This window comes from Podarcis cretensis (assembly GCF_951804945.1).
Source record: "Podarcis cretensis genome assembly, chromosome: 17".
In the NCBI taxonomy this organism is placed as follows: domain Eukaryota; kingdom Metazoa; phylum Chordata; class Lepidosauria; order Squamata; family Lacertidae; genus Podarcis; species Podarcis cretensis.
Window position 1 is genome coordinate 38,300,085 of NC_137187.1, and position 27,853 is coordinate 38,327,937.

A 27,853-nucleotide genomic window follows, 5' to 3' on the forward strand; every position below is an offset into this window, starting at 1 on the left:
GCCTTTTCCACAACAAAATGGTGCTATATTCCTGAGTAAATGTGCTTAGTATGAGGACTGTAGAAGCAAACTTTCATTTTGTTTGGGTAGTTTTGATGGAGCTATGATTTACCGTATTTTTTGCTCTATAAGACTCACTTTTTCCCTCCTAAAAAGTAAGGGGAAATGTGTGTGGGTCTTATGGAGTGAATGCAGGCTGCACAGCTATCACAAAAGCCAGAACAGCAAGAGGGATTGCTACTTTCACTGCGCAGGGATCCCTTTTGCTGTTCTGGCTTCTGACATTCAGAATACTTTTTTTCTTGTTTTCCTCCTGCAAAAACTAGGTGCGTCTTGTGGTCTGGTGCATCTTATAGAGCGAAAAATACGGTAACTGAGTTTTAACATGAGAAACTGCACATGATCCATGTTTTCTCTTTGTGTGTGTTTTTTTTAATCAGGGATGGCAACTTAGTTTTGAACTGAATTGGATGGGGGCAGCAATACTTGGGGAAGGAAGCGTTAAAAGTTGTCCCCCTTGCTGCTTCCCTGATCAAAATCACCCCACTTCCCCAAGCTGCTATAAATTTTCCTTGGGTAAAAAGGCACTTACAATACATACCTATATTTCCTCTCTAGTCGGGCTAATTTCTGTTTCAGGATGGCTGGGAGGGAATTCCAGCTGGGGAAAATGCTTAGATCCCTTCTATATACAGTGGTGCCCCGCAAGACGAATGCCTCGCAAGACGAAAAACTCGCTAGACGAAAGAGTTTTCCGTTTTTTGAGTCGTTCCGCAAGACGAATTTCCCTATGGGCTTGCTTCGCAAGACGAAACGTCTTGCGAGTTCTTGCGAGTTTGTTTCCTTTTTCTTAAAGCCGCTAAGCCGTTGATAGCCACTAAGAGCCGCTAAGCCGCTAATAGCCGTGCTTCGCAAGACGAAAAAACCGCAAGACGAGGAGACTCGCAGAACGGATTAATTTAGTCTTGCGAGGCACCACTGTACTTCCCAACACCCCTACCCCCAGCTACTTTAAGATGATAAAACAGTAACAATCAAAATCAGTAGATTCAATCAACTGTAGTTTGGCCCTGACACTCAGTTCTGAAATAAATAACATCTGGCAGCCCTAACAACAAGCACTAGGCTTTTATCGAAATCCGGACATTCCCCAGATATGGAGGAGGCTGCATGTTTGTCCTCATGAAAGATCCCTGATTGCTTAAGCTACATAAAACAGCTGCAATTATTTTAATCAACTCTCAGTCCTAAAAGATTGCCTGCAGCAAACACACTCCTGCTCTTCTCTGAGCCAGGCCATGGTCTTGTCTCATACTCCCAAGCCTTGTCTCCTCCTCCTCCTCCTCCTTCCTCCAGCTGCAGGGATAATATTAGTGCTGACCTTTCCGTCAAGGCCACATGGCTTCTTGTGGAAAGGCTCCCCGGATTGTTTTGCCTCTGGCTGAGCAGCTGCTATGAATGGCACCTCAGCAGCACGAAACTTGACCCCGAGGGAAATCCTCCTTGCTGTAGTGACCCGGCAGATCCCCCAATGCCACGGCTCCTAGAAGATAAGGGAGACCGATCAGTAATGGAGGAAAAACCTGCCAAAATCCCAGGTAGGGCATGTCCCAGTCGGCAGTCAGGATGACAGAGTTCTAAGAAGACGTTGGGTGGGTGTCTAAGCAGTTCAAGATGTCCTCTAACTGTCCATTCCTTAGGGGCTCAAGCATGGCAAACCTGCAGAGATCCTTTATTTCTAGTGTGGGAAAATGGGGAGTTCTTAACCCTGGTGGGAGTTGTCCAATGCTCTGGGAAACTGCCTGGTTCCCTTCCCTTTCTCTTCTGTCCTTGCTGTTAACCCCCATCAAAGCCCACAGTGTTTATCCTTGAGTTGCATAAGGTATATTGTATTTCCTGGCCTAGCACACATGCAAGCTACAGCAGGCTGGAGAGAGTTGTCTGCACATCTTGCTGAAATGCTGCCCAAGCACGGGCTATAAGCCTGCAGAGAATTTGCTAATCTGCGTGAAGCAATGCGTAACCTGTGTTGAAATGGGCATGCTCAAAATGATCATCCCCGTGTGGAACACAGGAGTCCAATAAACTCTGGATGCTGTGTTGTCAATGTATTTATCTGAATGCACAGCCTGCTTCATCCCCCAAGGAGCTTGTGCTCACTCTAGTGAAAGTCTGCTTTCGCTTTGCCCATTTTTACTTTTGCCATGTGGCCATCTAGTGGAAAATATTCTGTGAGAATCTGCAGCTTGTTGTTAGCGATTTAGGGTACACAATCCCCTGGGATATTATTCTTGCACAAGCCCTGGTTGTATCCACACCATACAGTTAAAGAACTCTTACATTACTTTAACAGTCGTGGGGAATTCTGGGAACCGTAGTCAGTAGAACATGCTGGGAATTGTATGGTGTCAATGTGACCATCAGTGGATTGCGGTCTCTGTTCCTGATGGGTCTTCTCTGTAACTTTTTGCCCACATTCCTTCCTTCCCTGCCAACGGTGGGATTAAGTAAAATTTAATCTATGCATTTAAAACTTGAATTATTTCAGATGACGTTCTTAATGAAGTCAGAAGCAAAACAACAACAAAACATACTAATGCGTTATTTAAGGTTAAACACTGGGCTGTTTTACCGGGGATTTTACTTTCTTTTTTGGAGGAGTTTTTCATGTTTTGCAAAATGTCAGCTGTGTTAATTATTTATAAGATCTTGCTGCACTTTGATCTCATGTCAACTCTTCTAGAAGTCGTCTTCTGTTTATCTCTCATTGTCCCTAGGAAATGTTAGCAAAACAATATATACTTGATGAAGCCAATTAGAGCAAAAAAGCAAACAATGGTAGATAAGGTTATTCTTTGTAGCTTGGGTCCAGGTGCCCTGTATCCACTGAGGGCCCTTGGAAATCTACAACTGCACTTTTTAAAATAAAAAAAACCTTTCCCATACATTATAGCTTTTAGTTGATCCCCAGGTGCTTAGCAAATTTAGAACTCTCAACAGAATAGAGAAGGTTGGCTTCTCTCCCCCCCCCCCCCAATCCTATGAGTTTATGGCTGCTTCTAGTTGTTTCTCAAGAGGTACCATTTGAAAACCACTTCTTAGAATTCTCTACAACAACCTTGCTCAACCTTGGGTAGATGTTGCTGGACTTTACACTCCCATCATCCTTGACTGTTGCCCCTGCTGGGAGTTGTAGTCCAACAACATCTGGGAAACCAAGGTTGAGAAAGGCTGCTCTACAGTGCCACCTAGTGTAAGCCTCCAGCTCTAGTACGTACCCCTGCCGTTCAATAAACCAGCAAGGTGTCCACAGTAAACCTCACCAGGAATTGAAAACTTTCCACTTTGCCCCAGAATCTGGCACTTTGGCATGGGTCCATGGCATACGCCTTCCTGGGTCGAGCATACAAGCTGACTCTGACGCTGGCTCCAGTACTGATTCAAGGTCATCCATTCTCCCCACCCTCACTGAACTTAAGCCCTGCACTTTAAAAAGCCAGAAAACAAGATAGTTGGTGCTGTGTTGCTGTTAGCATGGTCAGGTTTGTCCTTTAAGAGGAATTGGATGTGGTGGGGTCTTTGGAAATCTGCATGGTTGTGATTGCACCAACAGGCAACACAGAACTGATTCCACCACTTGTGCACAAGCCTGAAGTTCTCTGCTTTTATTTACTTATTTATTTAGAAAAACAAGCCTCTAATCCAAGATTTGTCAAACTTGGGTCTCCAGCTGATGTTGGACTACAACTCCCATCATCCCTGACCACTGGTCCTTCTAACTATGAATGATGGAAGTTGTAGTCCAAGAACAGCTGGAGACCCAAGTTTGACAAACACTGCTGTAGTCTATACAGCTGTAAAGGAAAATAGTTTGGCAAGTTTCCCTCAAAACATAGGAAACTGATAAAGATTTCATTTACTGGACAGGGAGGCTGGGATTTAATGTAATGACCACTATTCATAGTCCTCTGTTTCTTGTTTCTTCCTGTTTCATAATTTGTCATTTAAACAGAATTTTAATTCAAAATTTACAAAAGAAAACTGTCACTAAATTATGCAAACTCACACATTTTAAAAAGTTATTCTATTTGTGGGAATTCTGGGAGTAATTCAAGGTAGTGCTATGGGAATTGTTCCTTCAGTGCAAGTATTTCAACTTGCCAGACAGAACCAGTCCCATTCCCCCTCTTGGGCTGCTCTGGGAGTTCTCCCAGCCCCCACAGAACCACTTTGGGGGGCATAGGAAGAGAAGGGGGAAAGCCTGTTATGTTAGCAAAAGTCCTTGCATAAGCTTCTCTTAGCAGGACACCCTAGTTCAGGCTTCCTCAAGTACAATTCCCATCATCCCTGACCACTGGTCCTGCTAGCTAAGGATCATGGGAGTTGTAGGCCAAAAACATCTGGAGGTCCGAGGTTGAGGAAGCCTGCCTTTGTTGCATAGTGCCCTGGATCCATCCCTAAGGGCAAAATTCTATAGTGGTATTAGCTAACCACTCTGTAAAACTGGAATTGGGATATGGGGTCTCTGACCTTGGGAGGTGTCAGTTCTTACATAGCATCAGTTCAGAAGAACAGAATGGATCGGGAAGGCAGGGGAAAGGCATTGTTGGGGGGGCGGGGAGACAGGGGGTTTCCATTTCTAGATGGCACCCGCTCCCTCGACTAACAAATGTTAAGAACAGCAAGGAACTTTCTTCCCAATAGTAAAGTGAGTTTGGTCAGACGTTATCTCCAAGTTATCTGTAGTGTACACAGCGGTGGGAGTTCAATGGCCAAACTGTCCTACACTGAACCTATTTCGCTTGCATACACAAACACACACATGACAATCAGTAATCTGGAGCCTCCAGCAAGAGCCAGACAGTCCAGTTTTGGAGAACAAGTAGGCGATCAGCAGGATGTCTGGAGCGTTTGGGGAGCTCACTCAGACGCCTTTGCAGAAAGTATGGATTCCCCGCACCAGCAAACGCCTGCAGCAACGCAGGGGATGTGAGTTGGGCTCTGTTCTGCTCCGATGTGGGTTCTTTCTCCCCGAAGAAGGCCAGGATCTATTTTATTCAGACCAGGCCAGAGGAATTAGCTTGACTGAGGAACAGCCTTTTAACTTGAGGGAAATGTAGACGGGGCAATATTTGTATTTAATGAATGGGCTGACCTCAGCCCAACTTCTGGTGAAGAAGAGACCCTGGCTGTGTACACACCACACCTTTAAAGCACATGACTTGAATCATGGGAACTGTAGTTTGCTAAAGGTGCTGAGAATTGTGGCCCTGGGCAGGGTGAAATATGGTTCCCAAGATTCTTTGGATAAAACAACTGCCTATGGCATAAGGCTTCCCTTGTCATCTTTTTTTGCTCAAAGGTCTCTGGTGGTTCTAGGAATGCTAGAATTCATGGACTATAACTAGTGTAGAAAAAGATGCAAAAGTTTAAGGTAGGGTACTGAAGCTTTGGCAGCTCCCGTGGTTTTGCGGGCGCTCTCTGGCTTCATCACATAGCACATCAGTTCCTCTTTCTGCCTCTCTCTACAGCCTCCGTGCCACAGTTCACCAATTCACCAACCATGGTGATCATGGTGGGTTTGCCCGCTCGAGGAAAAACCTACATCTCCAAAAAACTCACCCGCTACCTCAACTGGATCGGGACCCCCACTAAAGGTAATGGTGGGGAAGGGGTTTGTTCAGGATGGGTGGACGCTTAGATTGGAGGGGGAAGCCACACTGCTGGAGCAAGGGGACACCTTGAAGAGCCCCAGCCCATCCTAGTCTTCATCTCCCCAGTGTTCAACGTTGGGCAGTATCGCCGTGAAGCAGTCCAGACCTACAAGAATTACGAGTTTTTCAGGCCAGACAACGAAGAGGCCATGCAGATCCGGAGGTGAGGAATTCTCCCATCTACAGGTGAAACTCGGAAAATTAGAATATCGTGGAAAAGTTCATTTATTTCAGTAATTCAACTTAAAAGGTGAAACTAATATATGAGATAGACTCATGACATGCAAAGTGAGATATGTCAAGCCTTTATTTGTTATAATTGTGATGATCATGGCGTACAGCTGATGAAAACCCAAAATGAACAATCTCAGAAAATTAGAATATTAAATGAAATCAGCAAAACAAGGACTGCAAATAGAGCAATATTGGACCTCTGAGAAATAGAAGCATGCATATGTACTCAGTATTTGGTTTGGGCCCCTTTTGCATCAATTACTGCCTCAATGCGGCGTGGCATGAGTGCTATCAGCCTGTGGCACTGCTGAGGTGTTATGGAAGATCAGGATGCTTCAACAGCAGCCTTCAGCTCTTCTGCATTGCTCAGTCTCATGTCTCTCATCTATCTCTTGGCAATGCCCCATAGATTCTCCATGGGGTTCAGGCCAGGCGAGTTTGCTGGCCAATCAAGCACAGTAATCCCATAGGCATTGAACCAGGTTTTGGTACTTTTGGCAGTGTGGGCAGGTGCCAAAGTCCTGCTGGAAAATGAAGTCAGCATCCCCACAAAGCTCGTCTGCGGAAGGAAGCATGAAGTGCTCCAAAATCTCCTGGTAGACGGCTGTGTTGACCCTGGACTTAATGAAGCACAGTGGACCAACACCAGCTGATGACAGGAGATTTTGGAGCACTTCATGCTTCCTTCCACAGACAAGCTTTATGGGGATGCTGACTTCATTTTCCAGCAGGACTTTGGCACCTGGTTCAATGCCCATGGAATTACTGCAGGGCTACAGGCTCCCCACCCCTCATGTAGTGGCCAGAGTGCTGTATGTAGCAGATCACCACAGCTCAGACTCCACAGGATCCCAGAGCTTACATTTGCCTTTCAACCTGGCCAGCAAGGCTTCTCGCTGCTGCCAGGTTATAAACTAGAAGCATTTCAGTGTCAAACGCCAGCAACAGACTTTGGTGTTATTTTGTTTTTAATACCCTCCCCCTGTCTGCCACATTCCTAGATAATCCTTTCAAACAGTGTTTTTCAATGTCAGAGGGAAACATGCCCAACTTTTCCCCATAACCTTGAAGCTGTTGCCTGAAGCTATGCTGCAGGTGTGAGTAACAAGAATCAACAATAGATTAAAATAAAAATAAAAAATTCCACAAGGCTAGGCTGAAGATAAGACTCAGCGTCAAATCTCCAGCAGAAATAAAAGCAAGGAGGAGGCAAGGACCATCTGAGCCAGTTCAGAGCCCCCGCTGGAGGGCTGAGTACAGGACAGCCTCCCCCTACCAGGGCTTATCCAGCCATCTTTCACTACAATTCCCATCGGCCCCAAACAAGCATTAAATTGAATAAATGTAAATAATGGCAGAGAGCTAGTGGAATGGAATGTCTAAACTGCAACTTCTTACACAGGAAGTCCCTCCATATCGAGGTTTCGCTTTCACTGTGAACACTCTAGGTCAGAGGTGGGGAGCGTGTGGCCCTCCTGATGTTTGTACTCCAACTCCCATCAGCTCCAGCCAGCATGGGCAGGCATGATGGGTGTTGTAGTCCAGTTACCGTATTTTTCCGTGTATAAGACCAGGTTTCCCCCCTAAAAAATAATGTCAAAAATTAGGGGGCGTCTTATACACGGATACATCTCCCCCCATTTTCTTAAATCTGAGCCCCCCAAAATAGGAGGCATCGTACTAACCATCCCAGGGCGCTCAACCACTGCTATAATGTCCTTTCTTCTACCAGATCAAAATGAGCAGATAACAGCAAAGGTTGCTAGGTTCATAGGCAATCCGAATAAGGGCCACTAACTGACGGCTGATTCAAGACTTTAAATTGTGCTCTTATATCAAATTCCCTTTTCTGCATATACTGTTTTACTGTTGCTATGGCCATTGGCTAATGCGAATAAAGTTTTATCTTATCTTATAAATGGGGGTGTCTTATAGACGGGAAAATACGGTACATTTGGAGGACCATCGGTTCCCCAGCTCTGCACTTGAGCAGGCCACCCTTTGCTCCCCATAATACTGACTCACCTTGCAAGGGTGTCGTGAGGACTGTGAAGTGCTTTGAATGCTCTGAAGTGCCGTATAAAAACGAAAGGTTTGGTTATTATTACCCAAGTCTGGAGGTGGGTTTTCACTTCTCCTCATATTCGCCAACAGACAGTGTGCATTAGCCGCTCTTCGGGACGTCCAAACCTATCTGAGTGTGGAAGAGGGACAAGTTGCGGTAAGGAGGCAAAAGCCCGTATCACTCCTAAGAGTTCCTTAGATTGCACCCTTGTTCCACCGCCTCGCTCTTCCCTTGCACAGGTTTTTGATGCCACCAACACCACGCGGGAACGCCGGACCCTCATCCTGCAGTTTGCCAGGGAGAACGGCTACAAAGTAAGCAGTCAAGTGAGCAGCCCATAGGCGGAGGATTTCGTCAGAGTCCCCTGTGCCAAAAGTTGTGTGTGAAGGGAACTCGGGTTCTAAATTCTCCATTTAGGAGTATTCCTTTAAGGCAGGGGTGGCCAACTCCCAAGAGACTGCGATCTACTCATAAAGACTGGCAGTGATCTACCCCCTTTTTTTTTGGGGGGGGGGTTCAGGTCAAAGTTGTTGAGCTCTTTTTAGAGACGAGGAAAGACCTGTTTTTTGGGGGGTGCAGGGCAAAAAAGGGGAACCAAACTTGTTAAACTTCTTTGGGAGGAGACAGTGATCTACCAGTGATCTACCACAGACGTCCAGTCATCTACCAGTAGATCACGATCTATACCTGCTTTAAGGCATGGGCAGGCAAACTAAGGCCCGGGGGCCGGATCCAGCCCAATCGCCTTCTTAATCCGGCCCACGGACGGTCCAGGAATCAGTGTGTTCTTACATGAGTAGAATGTGTCCTTTTATTTAAAATGCATCTCTGGGTTATTTGTGGGGCCTGCCTGGTGTTTATTTTTGGTCTTTGTGGAAGCCGCCCAGATGGGCGGGGTACAAATAATAAATTATTATTATAATACATGAGTAGAATGTGTGCTCTTATTTAAAATGCATCTCTGGGTTATTTGTGGGGCATAGGAATTCATTCATTTTTTATTTTCCCCCCAAAATATAGTCTGGCCCCCACAAGGTCTGAGGGACAGTGGACCAGCCCCCTGCTGAAAAAGTTTGCTGACCCCTTCTTTAAGGTGGCGGTGGCAGCACTTTGGAACTCCTTGCCTGTTGATATCAGGCAGGCACCATCACTGTTCCATTTTAGACATCTGCTGAAAGCTTTTCTGTTTCAGCAGGTCTATCTGGACACATAATTTGGTTACATCTGTTCTTAAATTTATTATGGATGTGTTATTGGGCTTTAATTGTTTTAGAGGTTTTTAAACAGTTGTAAACATGTTTTTTTAATTGTATTTTTCTATCAGAATGAATTTATACAAAATTTATACAGAATGAATTATGAAAACTAAGGGTTTGCTTGATGGGCATACCTTTGCTCATTCACTGTTAGCGGACAACGGGGGTCTTTTTCAGTGGGCTCCAGATCTCCTGCCACATTTTACACACACACACACACACACACACACACACGGCAGCTGGGAAAATTAGATAGTGCGGTTCTGGTGAGACCCCAGCCCACACACTTACTTTCCCAGAGACATCTATTCATATAAATTAGCACATGTGAATTTATGTTATGCCAGTAACATAACATAAGTACCGTTAAGTACCAAGCATTGCCCTTGGTTAGAGATCCATATGGGGAAAAGGAGGTGATAACAGGTATCCCCCATCAAAAAAATTACGATGCTATTTGCACAATGAAGAACATATTGCTACAACCACAATGAGACATCTGCAAGCATAAAAGTCAAAACCTGAGATCCTTATAAATACAACTCTGCACCCAAACCAACATTTGTGTTGAAATCTCAGCATGTGTTAATGAAAATGGGAGACATGGTCTCCACCCCCCAATAATTGAAATAAATACAATAGAGATTTTGTTTCCTGGGTATATTTGTCTTTCTTAACTTTGCACTGTCATCTCTGGCCAAATAGATTTTGAAGACTTTTTAAAAGCACCACAAAAGCCTGTAAAATTTGCTCACCAGTAGCAACCCTTCCACTTTGTACTCCTTCATATTCTCTGGGAAGGGGGGAAGCAACCATCTGGCTCCAGCCACCAAAAGAAAACTGTTCTGATGGCAGCTGCTTGCCTGCCACATACGTTCTCCTGTCATGACATATCACTCTGTCACTACAGGTCTTCTTCATTGAATCTATCTGCGATGACCCTGATATCATCCAGGAGAATATCAAGGTAAGACCTCTCTTCTCTTTTGCACCAGATCAGCCTTTGTGGCAATGCTTAGAGAAGTGTGAATGTCCCAAGGGCTCCTGTGTTCCAGGGCAAGCATGGGCAGCGGAATGGTGACTAGATAGGTTCACATGAAAATGTGAGCTGAAATAAATTTCTCTGGCACTGAAAGTGCTTGTGAGCCCTGCCTTCAATGAAGCACAGCATCCCAAACCTAGCATCCTTTTCCAGCTATCCTACTGGCAAGAGAGGATCAACACCATCCTTTTTCTTAAGCTTACACCAATATAGATTCAGCCTGACTGGTTGTGTGTGTGTGTGTGTCTGTGTCCATGTCCCTTTCTCCACCCTTGTCTTGCCTTGTTGTTTTGCTTCCTCACATCACCCACAGCAAGTGAAGTTAACCAGCCCTGACTATAAGGACTGCAACCGAGATGAGGTGGTAGAGGATTTTCTCAAGCGGATCGAGTGCTACCAGAAAACCTACCAGCCACTCGATGATGACTTGGACAGGTGAGAAGGCAGTTCTGCCACTGCTTGCAAGGCCTGCCTTGCAAAGGGGAGGGAACGCTGTGTGTATTCCATAAACACTGGTACCTAGGGTTACAGCTGCTTCAGGTTACATACGCTTCAGGTTACAGACTCCGCTAACCCAGAAATAGTACCTCGGGTTAAGAACTTTGCTTCAGGATAAGAACAGAAATCGCACGGCAGCGGCACAGAGGCAGCAGGAGGCCCCGTTAGCTAAAGTGGTACCTCAGGTTAAGAACAGTTTCAGGTTAAGAATGGACCTCCAGAACGAATTAAGTTCTTAACCCGAGGTACCACTGTACCAAACTTGCTGGGAGTCTGAATTTGCAGCAAAGGGGATTTCAACAGCAGCAGCAGCAGCAAACCACTCATGTTGTTGTTGTTGTTTAGTCGTTTAGTCGTGTCCGACTCTTCGTGACCCCATGGACCAGAGAACGCCAGGCACTCCTGTCCTCCACTGCCCCCCGCAGCTTGGTCAGACTCATGCTGGTAACCTCGAAAACACTATCCAACCATCTCGTCCTCTGTCGCCCCCTTCTCCTTGTGCCCTCCATCTTTCCCAACATCAGGGTCTTCTCCAGGGAGTCTTCTCTTCTCATGAGGTGGCCAAAGTACTGGAGCCTCAGCTTCACAATCTGTCCTTCCAGTGAGCACTCAGGGCTGATTTCCTTCAGAATGGAGAGGTTTGATCTTCTTGCAGTCCATGGGACTCTCAAGAGTCTCCTCCAGCACCATAATTCAAAAGCATCAATTCTTCGGCGATCAGCCTTCTTTATGGTCCAGCTCTCACTTCCATACATCACTACTGGGAAAACCATAGCTTTAACTATACGGACCTTTGTTGGCAAGGTGATGTCTCTACTTCTCAAGATGCTGTCTAGACCTGTCATTGCCCTTCTCCCAAGAAGCAGGCGTCTTTTAATTTCGTGGCTGCTGTCACCATCTGCAGTGATCATGGAGCCCAAGAAAGTAAAATCTCTCACTGCCTCCATTTCTTCCCCTTCTATTTGCCAGGAGGTGATGGGACCGGTAGCCATGATCTTCGTTTTTTTGATGTTGAGTTTCAGACCATATTTTGCACTCTCCTCTTTCACCCTCAATAAAAGGTTCTTTAATTCCTCCTCACTTTCTGCCATCAAGGTTGTGTCATCTGCATATCTGAGGTTGTTGATATTTCTTCCGGCAATCTTAATTCCGGCTAGGGATTCATCCAGCCCAGCCTTTCGCATGATGAATTCTGCATATAAGTTAAATAAGCAGGGAGACAAAATGCAGCCTTGTCGTACTCCTTTCCCAATTTGGAACCAGTCAGTTGTTCCATATCCAGTTCTAACTGTAGCTTCTTGTCCCACATAGAGATTTCTCAGGAGACAGATGAGGTGATCAGGCACTCCCATTTCTTTAAGAACTTGCCATAGTTTGCCATGGTCGACACAGTCAAAGGCTTTTGCATAGTCAATGAAGCAGAAGTAAATGTCTTTCTGGAACTCTCTAGCTTTCTCCATAATCCAGCGCATGTTTGCAATTTGGTCTCTGGTTCCTCTGCCTCTTCTAAATCCAGCTTGCACTTCTGGGAGTTCTCGGTCCACATAGGGGTGTACAAAAGGTTGAAAATAACTCTGGGCCTTCCATTAAAAGTAAAAACGTAATATGAGAACTGCCTTGCTGGGTTCAGATGTACTTCCCCCGTTTTCCCACAGCATTTGGTTCTCAAGAAGTACACTGCCTGGCACATGGAGGCTCTACTAAGCTGCCATGATTATAGCTATTTATGGACCTATTTACTCTGTTTTAAAACATGTTTATACTACCTTTCCTCATACCAGACTGCAGGGAAGCGTGCAACCATCACCCCGCTTTCTTACTGGTTCTTGACTATCTCATACACCAAAGTTTAGTACTGTTATTTGCTCCCCAAGATTCCTCAGGGAATTCATAGACAGAGCATGTCATCAGTTGCCTTTTGCTGTTCCCAGCACTTTGTATTCACAGATCTGCTGCTGTACACAGAGCCGATCTTTGGCTCTGGGACCCTCGTACCTACGGGACCGTCTCTCCTGGTTTGTCCCACCGAGGACCTTATGGTCTTCAAACAAAAACATCTTGGAGATCCCGGGACACAGGGAGGTTAGGCTGGCCTCAACCAAAGCCAGGGCTTTTTCGGCTGTGGCCCCGATCTGGTGGAAAGCTCTGTCACAAGAGAGTAGGACTTGACAGCTTTCCGCAGGGCCTGCAAGACGGAGCTGTTCCACCAGGCCTTTGGCTGAGGCAGAGTCTGACCCCCTCCTTTGGTAATCCTCACAGAACTCTAGCCCAATGGTTGCCATTAATTTGATTCTGAATTGATTTTAGAATTGATTGATTTTAGAATGCTGTGTTACTTTTATTGTTGTTAGCCACTCTGAGCCCAGCTTTGGCTGGGGAGAGCAGGATATAAATAAAATGTTGTTGTTCATGTTATTATTATTATTACTACTACTACTACTACTATTATTATTACTATCATGGCTAATAGTCATTTGTGTTGTGTAAGCTACTCATTATTATTCTGTAGTATAAAATTCCATGAGTTTATTACGCAATGAATGAGCAGTGCAGAATTCCCCAGGGAGTCTCACACGGATTGCAAGGGTTTCTGATCTCACCCTCTCCCACTCAACATCCACAGGTCCCTGTCCTACATAAAAATCTTCAATGTTGGCAGTCGGTACCTAGTGAACCGGGTTCAGGACCATGTACAGAGCCGCACAGTCTATTACCTGATGAATATCCACGTGACGCCCCGCTCCATCTACCTCAGTCGGCATGGGGAGAGTGAGCTCAACCTGCGGGGCCGCATTGGGGGCGACTCCGGACTGTCTGAGCGCGGCACACAGGTACAGCAGAACACTACCCGCCAATCAAAACGCAAAAAAACAGGTTTTTCTTACTGTGAATTCCTGTGTTTAAAGAAGAATGGAAGCACTGTCACTTCTATTTCAGAATAACCTTCCCTGTTGATTTCTCCTTGTTGATGGGTCCGTTTTCAGCTTCCCCAAAAACTAAACTGGGAAAGCTAGTAGAATCCTATCTGGGTAAAGCGGTAAGAAATGGCATACGTCCCATTACTGGTGGCATTAGTTCTGCCATATGTCCGGATTTTCCCAGACATTAACAGGATTTCAAAGGCTGAATTGACGTCTGAGGGAATTTCTGCAAGGCAGCACTCTGTCCTGGATCTCAGGCAAGTCAATCGAAAAATCGCGGGTTTTTTGGCATTTTTGTAAAAGAAAAAGTTCAACAACTTAGGTGGTGTTCTGGTTTTTGCTTTTTGAAATATGGCAACCCTAATTCCTAAAGCCTTTTGAGTGAAGGATGGTGACGATCCCAGTCTGCATCTGTATTGGACTTGAAATTATTTTCAAGTATGCTTTTTATTATTGATGTTTAGATCACTTTTTATGGGAAGTGATTCACAAGTGGAATAAGTTGTAATGGTTCTGGGGTTGCTCGTGTGTAAGTTGGCGCCACACCTGGCTGGGTTACCTGGGTGAACCCTTTCTGTCCGGACAGCCACCCATCCGTGGCTGTCTCAATCGCTGGCAGAATCCGTCAGTGGGCATTTCTTGAACTTCTTCCAGCAAAGAAGTTCTTTGACGCCCAGTCTCCTCTTACTCTCCCTGCGTGGAAGTCTTCTGCGCAGGGAGGGTGTGGGCAGCGGAGGACCCGTGCTCTCCCCACTGGTCTCCGGCAAGGAGTCCTGGAGCCTTCTCTCCGATTCCCCCATCTGCCCCCCTCCTCCACTGGTGCTACGCTGATTTCCTTCCCCAGCAGATGGGCTGCCTCTCTCCCTACTGGGACCCTCTCCGGCATCCCTCTGGAGCCTTCCCTCCGCCTCTGGCTCCGATGGCAGTTCCCTGACATAAGTAAAATGCTAACAAACCACGGGCTTCATGGAAAAGCACAGAGTTGCATTCAACAAAGCAAGGACTTTCACAGAACTTGCTCTCCCTCTTCCCCACCGCCAACATAAGATGCTCTGGAGGGCTGGCGGAAGCACCAGAACAGATGGCAGGAGGCACAGAGGGTGGCGATGGAGCGAAGGTTCTGTTGCACAAGCGAAAGTCCTTGCACAAACGGGGCAACTTCATTGGATACAACCCTTCACATAGAGGCTGTCATATTTCCCAGACATATTTGAACCTAGGTTTGTTCGGTGTTTCCACAGTTACAGCTCCAACGAAGTTATTCCTGATGAGCAGTCTCCCGTTAATATTTTTAACATGGAAGTGTTTACATGACTCTTTTAACAAAAACCTGTCCTTGAGCTCCAAGATGATGTTGTGCACGCATGAGTGATAAATTTGCAGACACAATTGCCACCACTTCCCCTCTCAGAGAATGCACAACATAGATTCCTCAATGCCATTACCTGTATAGTCATACCTCAAGTACCGGAAAGGGTTACTTCCGGGTTTCCCTGCTCGCACATGCGCAAAATGACGTCATGTGCATGCACAGAAGCGCCGAATTGCAACCCGCGCATGCGCAGATGTGCCGTTGCGGGTTGCGCTCTTTTCATGTTGTGAACGGGCCTCCGGAACGGATCCCATTCGCAACCAGAGGTACCACTGTATAGCAGAAAGAAGTGCATTTGTTCTTGCAGTGTCTTGCCCTCAACTTTGGGAGAAATTCACACACCAAAGAGGTCTGAGAATCTCTTGCCTCACAGCAAACCTCTGTCCCTCAGCGCTTCTCCTCACCTTCTGTCTTGTTCTGTCTCTCTGCCTGCCAGTACGCCTGTGCCTTGGCTGGCTTCATCCGCTCCCAGTGCATCCGTGACCTCAAAGTATGGACGAGCCACATGAAGCGCACAATCCAGACGGCAGAGGCGCTGCATGTGCCCTACGAGCAGTGGAAAGCCCTGAACGAGATTGATGCGGTGAGGACCAACAGGAAATGAGCACAATCCTTTCTTCCCACAGTGGGGGAACTAGGAACTAGGGTCTCGCACTTCTTTGGTCCTAATCCACCAGCCCTGCCTGCTACTAGGAGGCATGGCTTCCTGTTCCAAAATCCCTTATTAGAAGAAGAGTTCGGATTTGATATCCCGCTTTATCACTACTTTGAGGAGTCTCAAAGCGGCTAACAATCTCCTTTCCCTTCCTCCCCCCCAACAAACACTCTGTGAGGTGAGTGGGGCTGAGAGACTTCAGAGAAGTGTGACTGGCCCAAGGTCACCCAGCAGCTGCATGTGGAGGAGCAGGGAAGCGAACCCAGTTCACCAGATTATGAGTCCACTGCTCTTAACCACTACACCACACTTTCTCCCCAGAAAGCTAGGGAGTCTAGACATCCCAGCTCCTTCCTTCAACATATATGCTACTTCCTGTTTTATGCCAAGAATGTAGGCTGAATTCAGATATCCCAGCTTCATTTCCCCCCCAGGGTGTCTGTGAGGAGATGACCTACGAAGAGATCCAGGACCACTTCCCAGAAGAGTTTGCCCTACGAGACCAGGACAAATATCGGTACCGCTATCCTAAGGGAGAGGTAAGGAATGCCCAGTGGGGCATCTGGGGGCTGAGCATACTTAGCACATCACACGCATGGGAACTGACCTGTGGAACCTGGGACTCCCAATGGGAAGAGTAGGTTGGGAAGAGGAAGCATGCAGCCTACCAGAGAAGAGAGTTATGAAACTCCTCGAGGGAGGGAGGGCCTTAGGACCAAAGCCAGGACCAAGGGCATCTCTGGATAACCTAATACTTACATCCACCCAGTCTTACGAGGATCTGGTGCAGCGCTTGGAGCCTGTCATAATGGAGTTGGAGAGACAAGAGAACGTGCTGGTTATCTGCCATCAAGCGGTCATGCGCTGCCTGCTTGCCTACTTCTTGGACAAGAGTGCAGGTACCAGAGTACCCTGTTCTGCATTTGCAGGCTCCCCATTTGAGCCCAAGTCCCTACGGTCTCCTGCAGAGGGTGGGACATTCTCCCATAAATAGCATTTCCTCCTCATAGCACCCACTGCCAGAAAATGATGGCTTTTCTCTCTTGCAATCTGATATTTGCAGTATTCACTAGTGAGGCTGACTGTTGTTTTCCTCTCCCCACCAATACACCACCCTCCACAGACTAAGGGGCTGGATCCTTGTTCAGTGCTCCTCTTTGTCTCATTTGCTGTTCTCTCTCCATCCAGAGGAGCTGCCTTACCTCAAGTGCCCGCTGCACACCGTTCTCAAGCTCACACCCGTGGCCTATGGTGAGTGTCTGAATCCAGAACAACTCAATACCCCCTTCCTCAAGCAGGAGGCCTGCTGGTGGATTTCAGAAGTCCTGGTTATTTGCTTTAAGAAAGAGCTGGGAGATACCTTACCCCCAAAAAAAATTGGGGCTAGGGAACTTTTTTGGCTCCATGGGCAAGAACCCTATTAGGATCTACATTGCAAGCCAAATTCCATCCACCTGTCAAAATCCTTTGTGCTTTGGAAGTCTTCCTTCTACCCCCTTTAAAGCATGTCATTCCAAAACGGCTGAGAATTTGCTTACCCCCACTTCCAGTATGTTCCCTCCCTTCACTGTGGCCGTGGGAGATTAAAAGCTGTTTTCAAGTAATCAAATGCTTGCCTAATAAGCCCAGATGCATATGAGTTCCTTTGCTGCTGCTTGAACTCATCCCTCCACGTGCCAGTAAAGCCAGTTAACCACAGCTTGACATTTCTTATAAGAACGTAAGAGGCTGCTGGATCAGACCAGTGGCCTTACAAAGAAGCCAGAATTTGCAAGCCAACTTTAAACCATGGACGCCCTATTGCTCCCCTTCACTATTTGTCTGTTGTTACTTCAATCTAAATCTTCAGGAAAGGCTTCTTAGTTTTGCAGGCACTATTAAAAATAATGAAGTGGGTTTTTTAAAAAAACCACCCAGATGACTCTCTCCCAGCTATACTCTCCTAGGGTAGCAGCCTAGGCCTGGTAAAAGAAGAGGGGTAAAAAACCCCCAGAAAATAACCAGCAAAGCTCCACCAACAACTGCCATGATGGGAGTCCAAGACAGCTTCACTGTCGTGCTGTTCGCCAGCTCAGAAAGCTCTTTGAGCTGCCAAGGTCTTCCCTTTAGTCCTGCCTAAGTCAGTCTCCCAGTTTCCAACTAGGACAATTAACTATTCCCTCAGACAAGAAGAAGAGTTTCGATTTGATATCCCGCTTTATCACTACCCGAAGGAGTCTCAAAGCAGCTAACATTCTCCTTTCCCTTCCTCCCCCACAACAAACACTCTGTGAGGTGAGTGGGGCTGAGAGACTTCAGAGAAGTGTGACTGGCCCAAGGTCACCCAGCAGCTGCACGTGGAGGAGCAGGAAATCGAACCCGGTTCACCAGATTACAAGACTACCGCTCTTAACCACTACACCACACTGGCTCTAAAGAAGCTTGTCCCAGCCTATCCTTTAACAGCAAAATGCACATGAGCTGAAAAAAGGCACAGGTGGCCTGGTAAATGCTGGGTACATCCATCAATGTTCATTAATTGTAGGGTTGTTATTTGGGACAGGTTGCGAGGTGGAATCGATTTTCCTCAACATTGAGGCTGTGAATACACACCGGGAACGGCCACAGGTAAGCGGGAACCCTGCCACATTGAGAAATATCCCTAACCAAGGATCTAGTTGGATCCGCTGGAAAGGGTCTGTTGAAACAGTGTTTCCCAACGTTGGGTCTCCAGCTGCTTTTGGACTACAATTCCCATCATCCCTGACCACTGGTCTTGCTAGTTAGGGATGATAGGAGTTGTAGTCCAAAAACAGCTGGAGACCCAAGGTTGGTTGAAAGACCTTGCATGCAATTGGAAGAATTCCACATAGCAGTGGCTTGCTATAAAGCTTGTCTCCAGGTGATGCTGTTGAGAACCGAGAGCTTTGCTCACCAGCTGCATCGCTTAGTCCTACCTGCTGACATCACTCCATGGGGATCTTCTAACAGGAAAGACCACCTTGTTCATACTCCTATTTGTCCCTCTGTAATATTTTCCTCTTATCTTCCCACCCCCACTCCCAGCATCTTTCCTACAAAGCTAGCCAGGCCCCCTTGTACCGGCACCACCACAATGTGCCAATGGCCAGCCCTCAGCCAACCAAACGACCCTGCTGGAGTGATCTGGGGCGGTCCCCTCCCCCTTGCCTGTTTGGCCCTCAGGTAAAGACTCCCCTACCCTCAGGGGTGGAGGAAGGGGGGTGCGGTGGGGGTGGGCTGCCCTGTGTGTCACCACTGAGGGGGGTGACAAAATGCTGGGCGGCACTCACCGCGCCCGAGCCATGTGTTTCTCTTGGGAGTGACGCGGTGTCTTGGGTGCCCGCAGGCTCCGCGCTGCCCCAAACGGTCTGCCTGCCTCCTCCTCCTCAGCTGTAGGGCGGCTGAGTGGGAGAAGGTAGGCACTCCTCAAAGCCCCCGCAGGTGGCTGGCCCTGCCCCTGGGCACAGGGCACACACACTGCCCCAGGCTCCCGATCGTCTTGCTCTACCCTATCCGGCTCACTAACCTAATACTATCCCTCCACAGACCTTAATTGGCTTCACTTGCTGTAAATCCAAGTTCTTTTGCTAACTTGGTTAATTAGGTGTGGGTAGTTTTCCAAGCAAATTATTTCTCCTTCGTAGCTACTGGGATAGGGTTGCCATATTTCAAAAAATTCCTGACACCTGTTGAGCTTTTTTGGGGAAACATCCCCCCAAAATAGTGATGTTAAGCTTCTGGAGCTGTTTCAGCTACTTTTTCCATTGCATTGCCATACATCTGGGTTTTCCCTGACATTATGCTGATTGTGCAAAATCCCCCACCACCACACCCTATTTACACCCGAAAACCAGGACGTGTCAGGAATTTTCCCAACGTATGGCAAGCCTATACTGGGAGATGGGAGCAGATTATTATGGCAATACCTTAAAGACAAGGCTGCATTGTGCTGGTCAATTCACATTACACAAGAAAATCTTATTTGCAAGGTGGAGCGGTGCAATGGTCTTGCCAAATATTGGTCCACATTAGAAGAAATGATAAAATAGAGGTGGCAGAACAGAGGAGTGGAGTGCAGACATTCCAGCTCCAATTCTAATGGAACCATTTCACCACGCTAGTTTAATTGGGTGCGGATGGGGTGTTCAGTTCCCCCCTAACTTTGTTTTCTAATTTAAGCCACCATTCAACCATCTTGCACTTCTTTTCCTTTCTCTTTCTGCAGAATGTGGATGTAGCAAGAAATCCTGAGGAAGCACTAGGCACAGTGCCAGACCATTATTAACCATGCTGCTTATATTAAGAGAATCCTACCTTCCATTCTGCTGGCACTCATCCAGGCAACACAGTGCCACCCAGAGAAATAGTGGTGGGTGCAGGAGTTCTGGAGCATTTTGCCTGCACACTGCCTTATGAGTGAGTGGGCCTCTTGAATAGCAATTTGTGGTCTCGGATTGCCTGCCATAGGATGTGTGAGGCCCTGGCTGAGACTGTTCACTAAGAAAGAAAAAGGCTGTAAACAAACAATGGAGTGGGTGGGGATGGGATGAAGACAGGCCTGGATTTTAAGCCCTGTTGTTTTCATTTTGAGACAGTTTAGCACGTGCTTACATTTTCAATAGGATATAAAAACATTTGCTCCGACTGGATGTGCCCTATATTTTTATTTTGTTTTAATGAAAAAAACACTCTTTACAATGTGTGTTATCCATATTACAGAGGCAGTTAAATAAAGAAATATTCTATATCTGAGTATAACTTTTACCTCTGATCCATATTCTCCTGACCAATATAAAACCATACAAATTTTTTTAAAAAAATTATCACAAAGACGTTGAACTTAACCATCAATCAGACATGTTCTTTATGGATAAATCTTATCGGACTGAAGGATTAAGTGTCCCAAGTGTATTACGCAATCTTTCCTCCATTTGGAGGAAACCTACCAAGCTGCACAGAGTGCTTTATATGGAGCCAAGCCCTATAAAATGAACCTCAAAGCACTTCTCCCAGCTGTACTCATAGGAGGCTGCAGACCCACTTCCACTTGGGGGTTCCAATGACTCCCTGTAATCCAACGCCGTAACAGCTATTTTCTTCTTGCAGCATTGGCCTCTATTTCAGCCTCCTGGTAATGGCTCATCCAGGATTTTGGGTCCCTTTTCTGTATCTGATTGGGGGAAGGAATCAGATGGACACAGTTAGGAAAAAACAGAATTATTATTTTTTGCAAATATTTTTTATTAATTTTCAATCACATATATCCAATATAAGCCACATTCTAACAACAGAATAGAAAGCTATACAAGAAATCAGAACCTTTTCTGCCTGCTCAGATACTGCCAACATAATTTGGGGGTGCGGAGAGAGAGGAGGAATTCTATGCAGAAGAACCAGAATCAGGCTGCACCTCTTAAAAAAGCAGTATAGGATCTGTGAAACTGCACAAGAGCTAACATTCCAGTATCATGTGTTGCAAGCAAGTTGCTCTCCCCTATGACTGCAGAGAAGAGCCTGAATACATTTGAAAGATGTCTAGGAAAAGCTCAGAAGTTGAGAGTGATCAACTGAGGAAAGCTAACAATGGCCAGTCCCCTGCAGTTAAGTGTTTGCCCCTATACCCTCATAATCCACATACAGTATTCACAACCTTTACTTTTTTCTCTTTTCTCCATTTCTCTGTTCCATAAATATTTAAATTTTTTAAAATCAGAAAAGGATGGTCTAGTATAAAAGGATGTACAAACAGGGGAACATTTCTTTCATTTATTCCAGTCCCAGAGTCCGGGCATTCTTAATGCTGGGTAGAGTTTTACTGCAAGTACAGATTTGGCTGAGATCTTTTGGTACAGCCACATGGGCAAACTCTGCAGGCAACAGAGTCTCTCGATGGAAAAATTCGACTGGTCATGCCTTATTAGTAGGTGACTAGTACCTTAGCAACAAACTGTAACACCTCCTTCTTGGAAGTTTCTCTAGCGGCCCGTGGTCCCCATCTGAACTCAAACTCAGGTGGATCAGTGTGTGGGAGGCGAGTATATTCCAGGTACCTAGAAAGTGAGAATTGCATGATCACTGCTACAATCCTTTGTAGGAAAAAGCCATCCCACACACAGGAGAATTGTCGTTTAGTCGTGTCCGACTCTTCGTGACCCCATGGACCAGAGCACGCCAGGCACTCCTGTCTTCCACTGCCTCCCGCAGTTTGGTCAGACTCATGTTTGTACCCCTTCATGGATCACTGCCTTGCCGTGGCGAAGGGGCTTGAATAACTCAGAGAAGCTATGAGCTATGCCGTGCAGGGCCACCCAAGATGGACAGGTCATAGTGGAGAGATTTGACCAAACGTGATCCACCTGGAGCAGGAACCGGCAAGCCACTCCAGTATCCCTGCCAAGAAAACTCCATGGACAAAGACACAGGAGAATAGGAAGGCTAAAAGCTGAAGTATCTGTACTCCAGTTGAGAGTTGTCTGACGTCTCCCAGGGCATGTAAACTCAGCTGGACATTATGAACAGTCAAGCTACAATTTCTGCCATGAATGTGCCCTGTGCACACAAGATTTCAATCCCACACATTTGCGTACAAGGAACAAATGCAATGAACCACTGTTACAACCCTGTGCAGATTCAAGGAATTTAGCTGTACATCACTACTTCAGAGCACAGATCGTGTTTTGTTTCTGCCTAGGTAAGGGAATCAGATACTTTTGGTTCCTGGAGGAGGATGAAGAGAAAGGTCCCCTTAATAATCTATACAGTATTCTAATTATAATTCCCTTCTCTAAAGGACATATCTGGTCTTGGTCTCCCATCCCATTTTAGGCACTAGAAACAAAACAATGAGTTCTGGATTCTAGTCTCCTAACACTTTTGAACCAGTACAACACATTTCTCTTCTCTACTAAAACTGTAGGAAGATTTGCAATTCCTGACTCACTTTTGCTTGACAAATTCCTCTGTCACGAGCTTCTTCACATCACCAAATGCCTTGCATCTTCCCCTGGAACGGTTAGAGAGTGGGATTTTGTCAGGGTACATAATATCAGAGGAGCAAGGAGTTATTTGCTTCCCCAATTCCCGAACATAATTCCACCCACTGAAGGGGTTGGGTCTATGATTCAGATGGCTACCCCTGGACAATCATACCTAAGGCTGTCAATTCGCAGCCTCTTCAGCAGCTCCCAAACAGCAGCTGGATGGAAAGAAAGCAAGAGATGAGAGTTTGCAACTGAGGCTACCGAAGAAGTCAGATGAACCGAATGGAGGGCAACTCACATTCTTTAGCCACATTGCCCTTCATGAAGATCAGGCTGAGAATGGCAAGGAGGAGCCCCATCTTACAGATGATGTCATCGCTGCAAAAAAAAAGAGAAAGAGATTCAGTCTCCCAACACTGGATTTGGTGTTTTAACTGAAGCTTGGGTTATAAAGCAAGAAACAAACGAACTCAACCAAATGCTTTTAACTTCAGGAATTGATAGTTCTGATGCCTTGGCTAAAATGCATGCTGCGAGGAAGAAATAGTGCTGGCCTGGGATCAAAGAATCACACACCAACACTTCCTTTTTGTGTGTTCAGAACCACTTCATCTCGCCTTAGTCAAATGCAGTGCTTGTAATAGTTCAGTTTAACAAAGATCACTGAGTAAGTTGTTTTTTAAAAAATATCTGAATTATATCTGAAAGCATAGTACCTTAATTGCCAGGTGAACTGAATGTAAATTAAGTTCATTTTGGGGTAGAACGTCACACAATTTCTAGGTCATATTCAAAGTTGATCCTCCTACATGTGTTTCTTACTCTTTAAACATTGGGGGACCTGTAAGCCTAATCATCACAGTTGGGAAAAATAAAAATTTCATATTCCACTCTCTCTGTGTGCACGCGTGCACTTTCATGTTTCCTTAGTCTTAAGTATATTTTACACATCAGCACAGCAGCCTGTAACATTCTGAATGCTGAAAAAATTGTTTGCAAAGGGGCTAACACTAACTGGAATTAGTTCCTTGTTGAGCAGAGTGAACCCGAACTAGCTCTTTTTTAAAAAGAAGAGGAAATTAACATTCTAGGTCAGGGATCGTATGGTAGTTGGTAGAGCTGGTCTTGTGCTTCCTTCTGGTAGAACCTTAACGTCTCTCTGAATAATAAAACAACAGGATGATAAGCACCAAGGCCAAAGTGGGGGAAAGAGAGAGAGAGGGTTTCATTTCATTTCCGTTTCAGCTGGGACTGCCAAAAGAGAACCAGAACACTCTTCTGCTTACTCTTCCAAGCTCTGTTCCAGTGGTGGCAATCTATTGATCAAGATGTATGTGGGATTTCTGGAGTCAAGTTCCACCAACTCCATTCCAAATAGCTGACAAAGCAGAAAAAGATAAATACATTCAGACCAGAGTGTAAAAGGCCAATTTTCTCTTCCACTATTACAATCCCATTTAAAGAAGACAGAAATCACAACTAGATATTAAGAAACGAATCAGTTCTATCCCTGGCAAAAATTGTATTGCTCAGAATTTGAATCACTGAGTAAGGATCATCCTTCATTGAGGGTCTGGATTTTCCACAATATACTAAAGGCCTAAGAGTAGATAAATACATTCAAGAAATCTCTACAATTTATGCAAAAATTGCCATTTCTTCTCTCCCTATATTCATGTCAAGCCATAGCACGTCAGTCAAGCTGACCTCAAGGACAAAAAACTCTGCTATGCTCCTAGCTTTTTGATGGTCTATCAGCTTCAGAGCCACTTCTTTGGCCTCACTAGATACTGCAGAAATCTTCTCTGCAGTCCTGCTTTGAGAGGCTGGCCTTATGAGAATCCACAACTAAAGCAAAATGGATGGAGTCAGTCGCACACTTCTGCCCAAACCAATAATGGATTCCTCCCTCACCAGCTGAAAGATCCCATTGGCACGTCTGATGATCACAGGAAAGACATCTTTATAGTCTTTGATAACATGTTTCAGAACATCTATAAAGGAGACAGATAGGTTTGTTGACCAGGCCTTCTTACATTGTATTAAAAAAAAACACCACACAAACATACAAAGCAAAATTCCATTGAAAAAAATCTGCACTTAAAAAAAAATAATGAAGAGCAATTAGAAAGATATATACTTGACTGAAGCAAAGCTTTCAGAACTTGGAAATATGTGCACAATAACTCATAAAGGGTTGGAAACCAAGGAGACCTAGGCAGGACGTCTGGTAGTTCTAGAAGAGCAGAAGTGCCAATACAAATTTGCTTAATCTCACCCTGAAAACAGAATTTGGGTATCTCTGGCACGAAAGCAATTTGGTCCTGTTCTTACCTGCCCTTTTAACTGGGATCTTCTTTTGGTCTTTGAACAGAAAAAACTGCACGAGCTCATGTGCCTGTAGGGAGAATACAACATAGGCAGTCTATGTCTATGCTGCAATGCTGTGGGCACAGAATTCAGTTACCTGAGAATTTCAGCCTTCATTTTTTAAAAAATTCTAGAATTATGACTGCAAATCTGTTTGATAAGTATGTAGACAATCTCAGAACCCAGAACCGTGGCTGAATAAGATTTTCAATGGTTGCCAGGGAGGATTTCAGTGTCTTACATCTGCGACAGCTAACAAAACTAGGAAGACCATGCCAATCTGTACATAGTTTACACAAGTCACAAAACTCTATTTTTACTAGCACTTTTTTTCAACTGAATGGACACAGCTCTGGCTATAGCCAATCATGACTGTGAGGCCCCAAAGAAGCATAAACAATTGCAGCAGAGGCTCCTTTACTTTGAGTTCCACTTGATTCCGTGGGTGTCGCTCCAACTTATGCCGCAGCTGGCTGGGTGTCATCGTTAGACTCAGTGTGCCTTCTTCATCATCTGAACCCGTGTGCTGTGCCTGGGTAAGGAAAGAGGATTCATTTTTTTTAAAAGGCTTTGGGATCCAGCTGTGGGATTCACACAGGCCTGTCATCTCTGGAGATGTCAGCTCTGATCTCGTGCTAGCCACATGTAGCGATAAACATGCTTGACATTCTCTGAGCAATTTCTTACCAAGACTACAATCCTATGCACATTTATTTGACTGTAAGACCCTCTGAACCAAATGGAACTTATTTCTAAGTAAACGTGCATTGGAGTGTACTATTAATTGGATTACATTTCTCTGTTGAAAAGCTACAACCTTTCATATATATAGCTGAACATTTAAGGTTTCAGCAAGTTCTGTAAAACTCAAGTGCAACATGCAAATACTACCCATCATATCTGAACTGCATAAATGTACTGGAGCCTCTGTCACTCGCCAAAAAGGATGCAGGGCAAAGTGCCGCATCTGCGCACGCACACATGTGGAGCGGTTTGTGCTTCTGTACATGCATGAAGCACGATTTAGTGCTTCTGCGCATGCGCGAGCAGCAAACCCGTTCCAGTACTTCCGGGTTTGCCATGGACATTCACCGGAATGGACGCTAGACAAGATGGACGTTCGCGGAGGTATTACTGTATACATGTTTTAGACACTTGTCTCTACCATATGGAGATTTGCAACCAGCCAGGTATGAAATCTGGACTCTGCTGCCTACCCAAATGCAGGTGATGTTGATGGCTTAGGGCTATCTTTTACCACTTATGGGTTGCAGCTGGTGAATTATCTTCTTTTTCATTCTTATCTTTGTGACCTTTTGATTGAATTTTTATGCAGATTGGTGTTTTTACAAGCTACTGTTTAGTTTGAGGGAAGGGGGGGCTGCATCTAGTTTTCTTTGGCAGTATAAGCTATACATTACAACGTATGAATAAATCAAGAAGTCAGTCCATGTGCAGTACCTGAGAAGGGCCGGCTCCCTTGCTGCTCCGTTTGCTGTGGGACATCTCTCCGACAAGAGCTTGTGGGAAACAGGAAGAGAAAGCTATGGCAGGTGTATTCTTGTCTCCCTTACCTTTGTCACTCAAGAACGAAGCCAGCACATGTCCCCTCCCGACTCCAGTAGAAACTCGGGGTCCAGGGCTACATCTGCCAGTTCCCCACTTCAGAAACTGCCACTCCCCCAAAACACAGGCTGCCAACTCCCCATAGCAAAGCAGGGCTCGTTGAGCTTTTAGCAATCATGCAACAGGCAGAAGCTCAACAGGTTAGGCTTCTTAGGAAAAGCGGAGACTACGACATTTCTGGAAATAATAATAATAATAAAACAGCAACCCGCCTGCTTCTGGAAAGCCTGCTGCGCCCCATATCTAAGACTGCCAGCATCCTCCGCCGCCCCACCCGCAAAAGAGTCAGCAACCCAACAGGCAGCAATGCAACAGGTACAACTCAGGCGGGCGGGGGGGGAGCCCAACCCGGGTCCTCTCGCTGAGGAAACCCCTCACGCCGCCGGAGCACCAACCGCCCCGACTCACCTCCTCCGCGGCTCGCGCGCAACTGCGCGGCACCGCGCGAGGCCCGCCCTCTCGGCACTTCTGAGCATGCGCGCGCCGAGCCGCTTGCCGACCCCCCTCCCGGCTTCCCAGTGCGCAGGCGCCTCCGACGACTCCCGTGTTCGGTCGGCTGTTGCTTAGCAACGCTTCCCATCCGCGGCCTTGGCCTCCTGGTCGTCGCCTCGGTTCTAGCGGCCGCTTAGTTCCCGCCACTTTCGCCTCAGTTTGTTTCAGAGGCAGGCGTCGAAGCGGGGCTGTTGGCTGGCGGGGAGGAAAAGAGTCACGAAGGCGGCGTTGGGGGGCGGGGGGGGGGGTGGGAGGCCGGTTCAGTCGATAATGTCTGCCATAATAAATTCGTTAGGTGCTGCAAGACTCACTTGTATTTGCTTGCGAAAGAGTGAATGGGCCGCTTCTTTGCAGCTGAGGAGATTGGGTGGCTTTCTGTCCTGGTTGCTTTAGCTGAGATTCCTGCATTGCAGGGGGTCAGACTCGATGACCATCGGGGTCCCTTCCAACTCTGCAATTTGCACGTTAGCAGCTTGAGCCTGTGCTTGTATAAGGTAAAGGTAAAGGTACCCCTGCCCGTACGGGCCAGTCTTGACAGACTCTGGGGTTGTGCGCCCATCTCACTTAAGAGGCCAGGGGCCAGCGCTGTCCGGAGACACTTCTGGGTCACGTGGCCAGCGTGACATCG

At 46.2% G+C, this 27,853-nt stretch overlaps 2 protein-coding genes across 4 annotated transcripts; one reads left to right on the plus strand and one right to left on the minus strand.

The window, feature by feature from the left end:
- Positions 1 to 4,830: 4,830 nt before the first annotated feature.
- PFKFB1 (6-phosphofructo-2-kinase/fructose-2,6-biphosphatase 1) lies at positions 4,831 to 20,515 on the plus strand. 2 transcript variants are annotated; one of them, XM_079960091.1, is made up of 15 exons: positions 4,831 to 4,989; positions 5,532 to 5,657; positions 5,781 to 5,877; positions 8,103 to 8,169; positions 8,253 to 8,327; positions 10,180 to 10,236; positions 10,625 to 10,746; positions 13,433 to 13,640; positions 15,539 to 15,685; positions 16,192 to 16,296; positions 16,527 to 16,656; positions 16,946 to 17,008; positions 18,300 to 18,364; positions 18,803 to 18,940; positions 19,983 to 20,515. In XM_079960091.1, exons 1-15 carry the CDS (start codon positions 4,899 to 4,901, stop codon positions 20,040 to 20,042), a joined length of 1,551 nt encoding a protein of 516 aa, XP_079816217.1. In that variant the 5' UTR covers positions 4,831 to 4,898; the 3' UTR covers positions 20,043 to 20,515. The 2 variants fall into 2 exon arrangements, with proteins under 2 accessions (XP_079816217.1, XP_079816218.1); XM_079960092.1 differs by lacking the exon at positions 18,803 to 18,940.
- On the minus strand, positions 20,403 to 27,648 carry LOC307206736 (non-structural maintenance of chromosomes element 3 homolog). 2 transcript variants are annotated; one of them, XM_079960129.1, is made up of 11 exons: positions 27,537 to 27,648; positions 26,569 to 26,627; positions 25,529 to 25,639; positions 25,072 to 25,135; positions 24,652 to 24,731; positions 24,024 to 24,115; positions 23,036 to 23,115; positions 22,907 to 22,952; positions 22,698 to 22,760; positions 21,693 to 21,807; positions 20,403 to 20,927 (listed from the first exon to the last, which is right to left on the minus strand). In XM_079960129.1, the coding sequence occupies exons 1-11, from the start codon at positions 27,631 to 27,633 to the stop codon at positions 20,847 to 20,849; spliced, it is 888 nt and encodes a 295-aa protein (XP_079816255.1). In that variant the 5' UTR covers positions 27,634 to 27,648; the 3' UTR covers positions 20,403 to 20,846. The 2 variants fall into 2 exon arrangements, with proteins under 2 accessions (XP_079816255.1, XP_079816254.1); XM_079960128.1 differs by lacking the exon at positions 27,537 to 27,648 and adding an exon at positions 27,142 to 27,328.
- Between the last annotated feature and the right edge of the window lie 205 nt (positions 27,649 to 27,853).

Bases quoted from the DNA above. Each gene is read 5' to 3' on its own strand.
- PFKFB1 (XM_079960091.1), top strand. From the start codon at position 4,899: ATGTCTGGAGCGTTTGGGGAGCTCACTCAGACGCCTTTGCAGAAAGTA. The intron at 13,641-15,538 runs GTACAGCAGAAC...TCTGCCTGCCAG, and splicing joins TGTCTGAGCGCGGCACACAG to TACGCCTGTGCCTTGGCTGG. The intron at 15,686-16,191 runs GTGAGGACCAAC...TTTCCCCCCCAG, and splicing joins CCCTGAACGAGATTGATGCG to GGTGTCTGTGAGGAGATGAC.
- LOC307206736 (XM_079960128.1), bottom strand. From the start codon at position 27,313: ATGGGAAGCGTTGCTAAGCAACAGCCGACCGAACACGGGAGTCGTCGG. The intron at 25,136-25,528 runs GTAAAGGAGCCT...TTCTCCCTACAG, and splicing joins GGAATCAAGTGGAACTCAAA to GCACATGAGCTCGTGCAGTT. The intron at 24,116-24,651 runs GTGAGGGAGGAA...CTGCTTTGTCAG, and splicing joins CCAATGGGATCTTTCAGCTG to CTATTTGGAATGGAGTTGGT.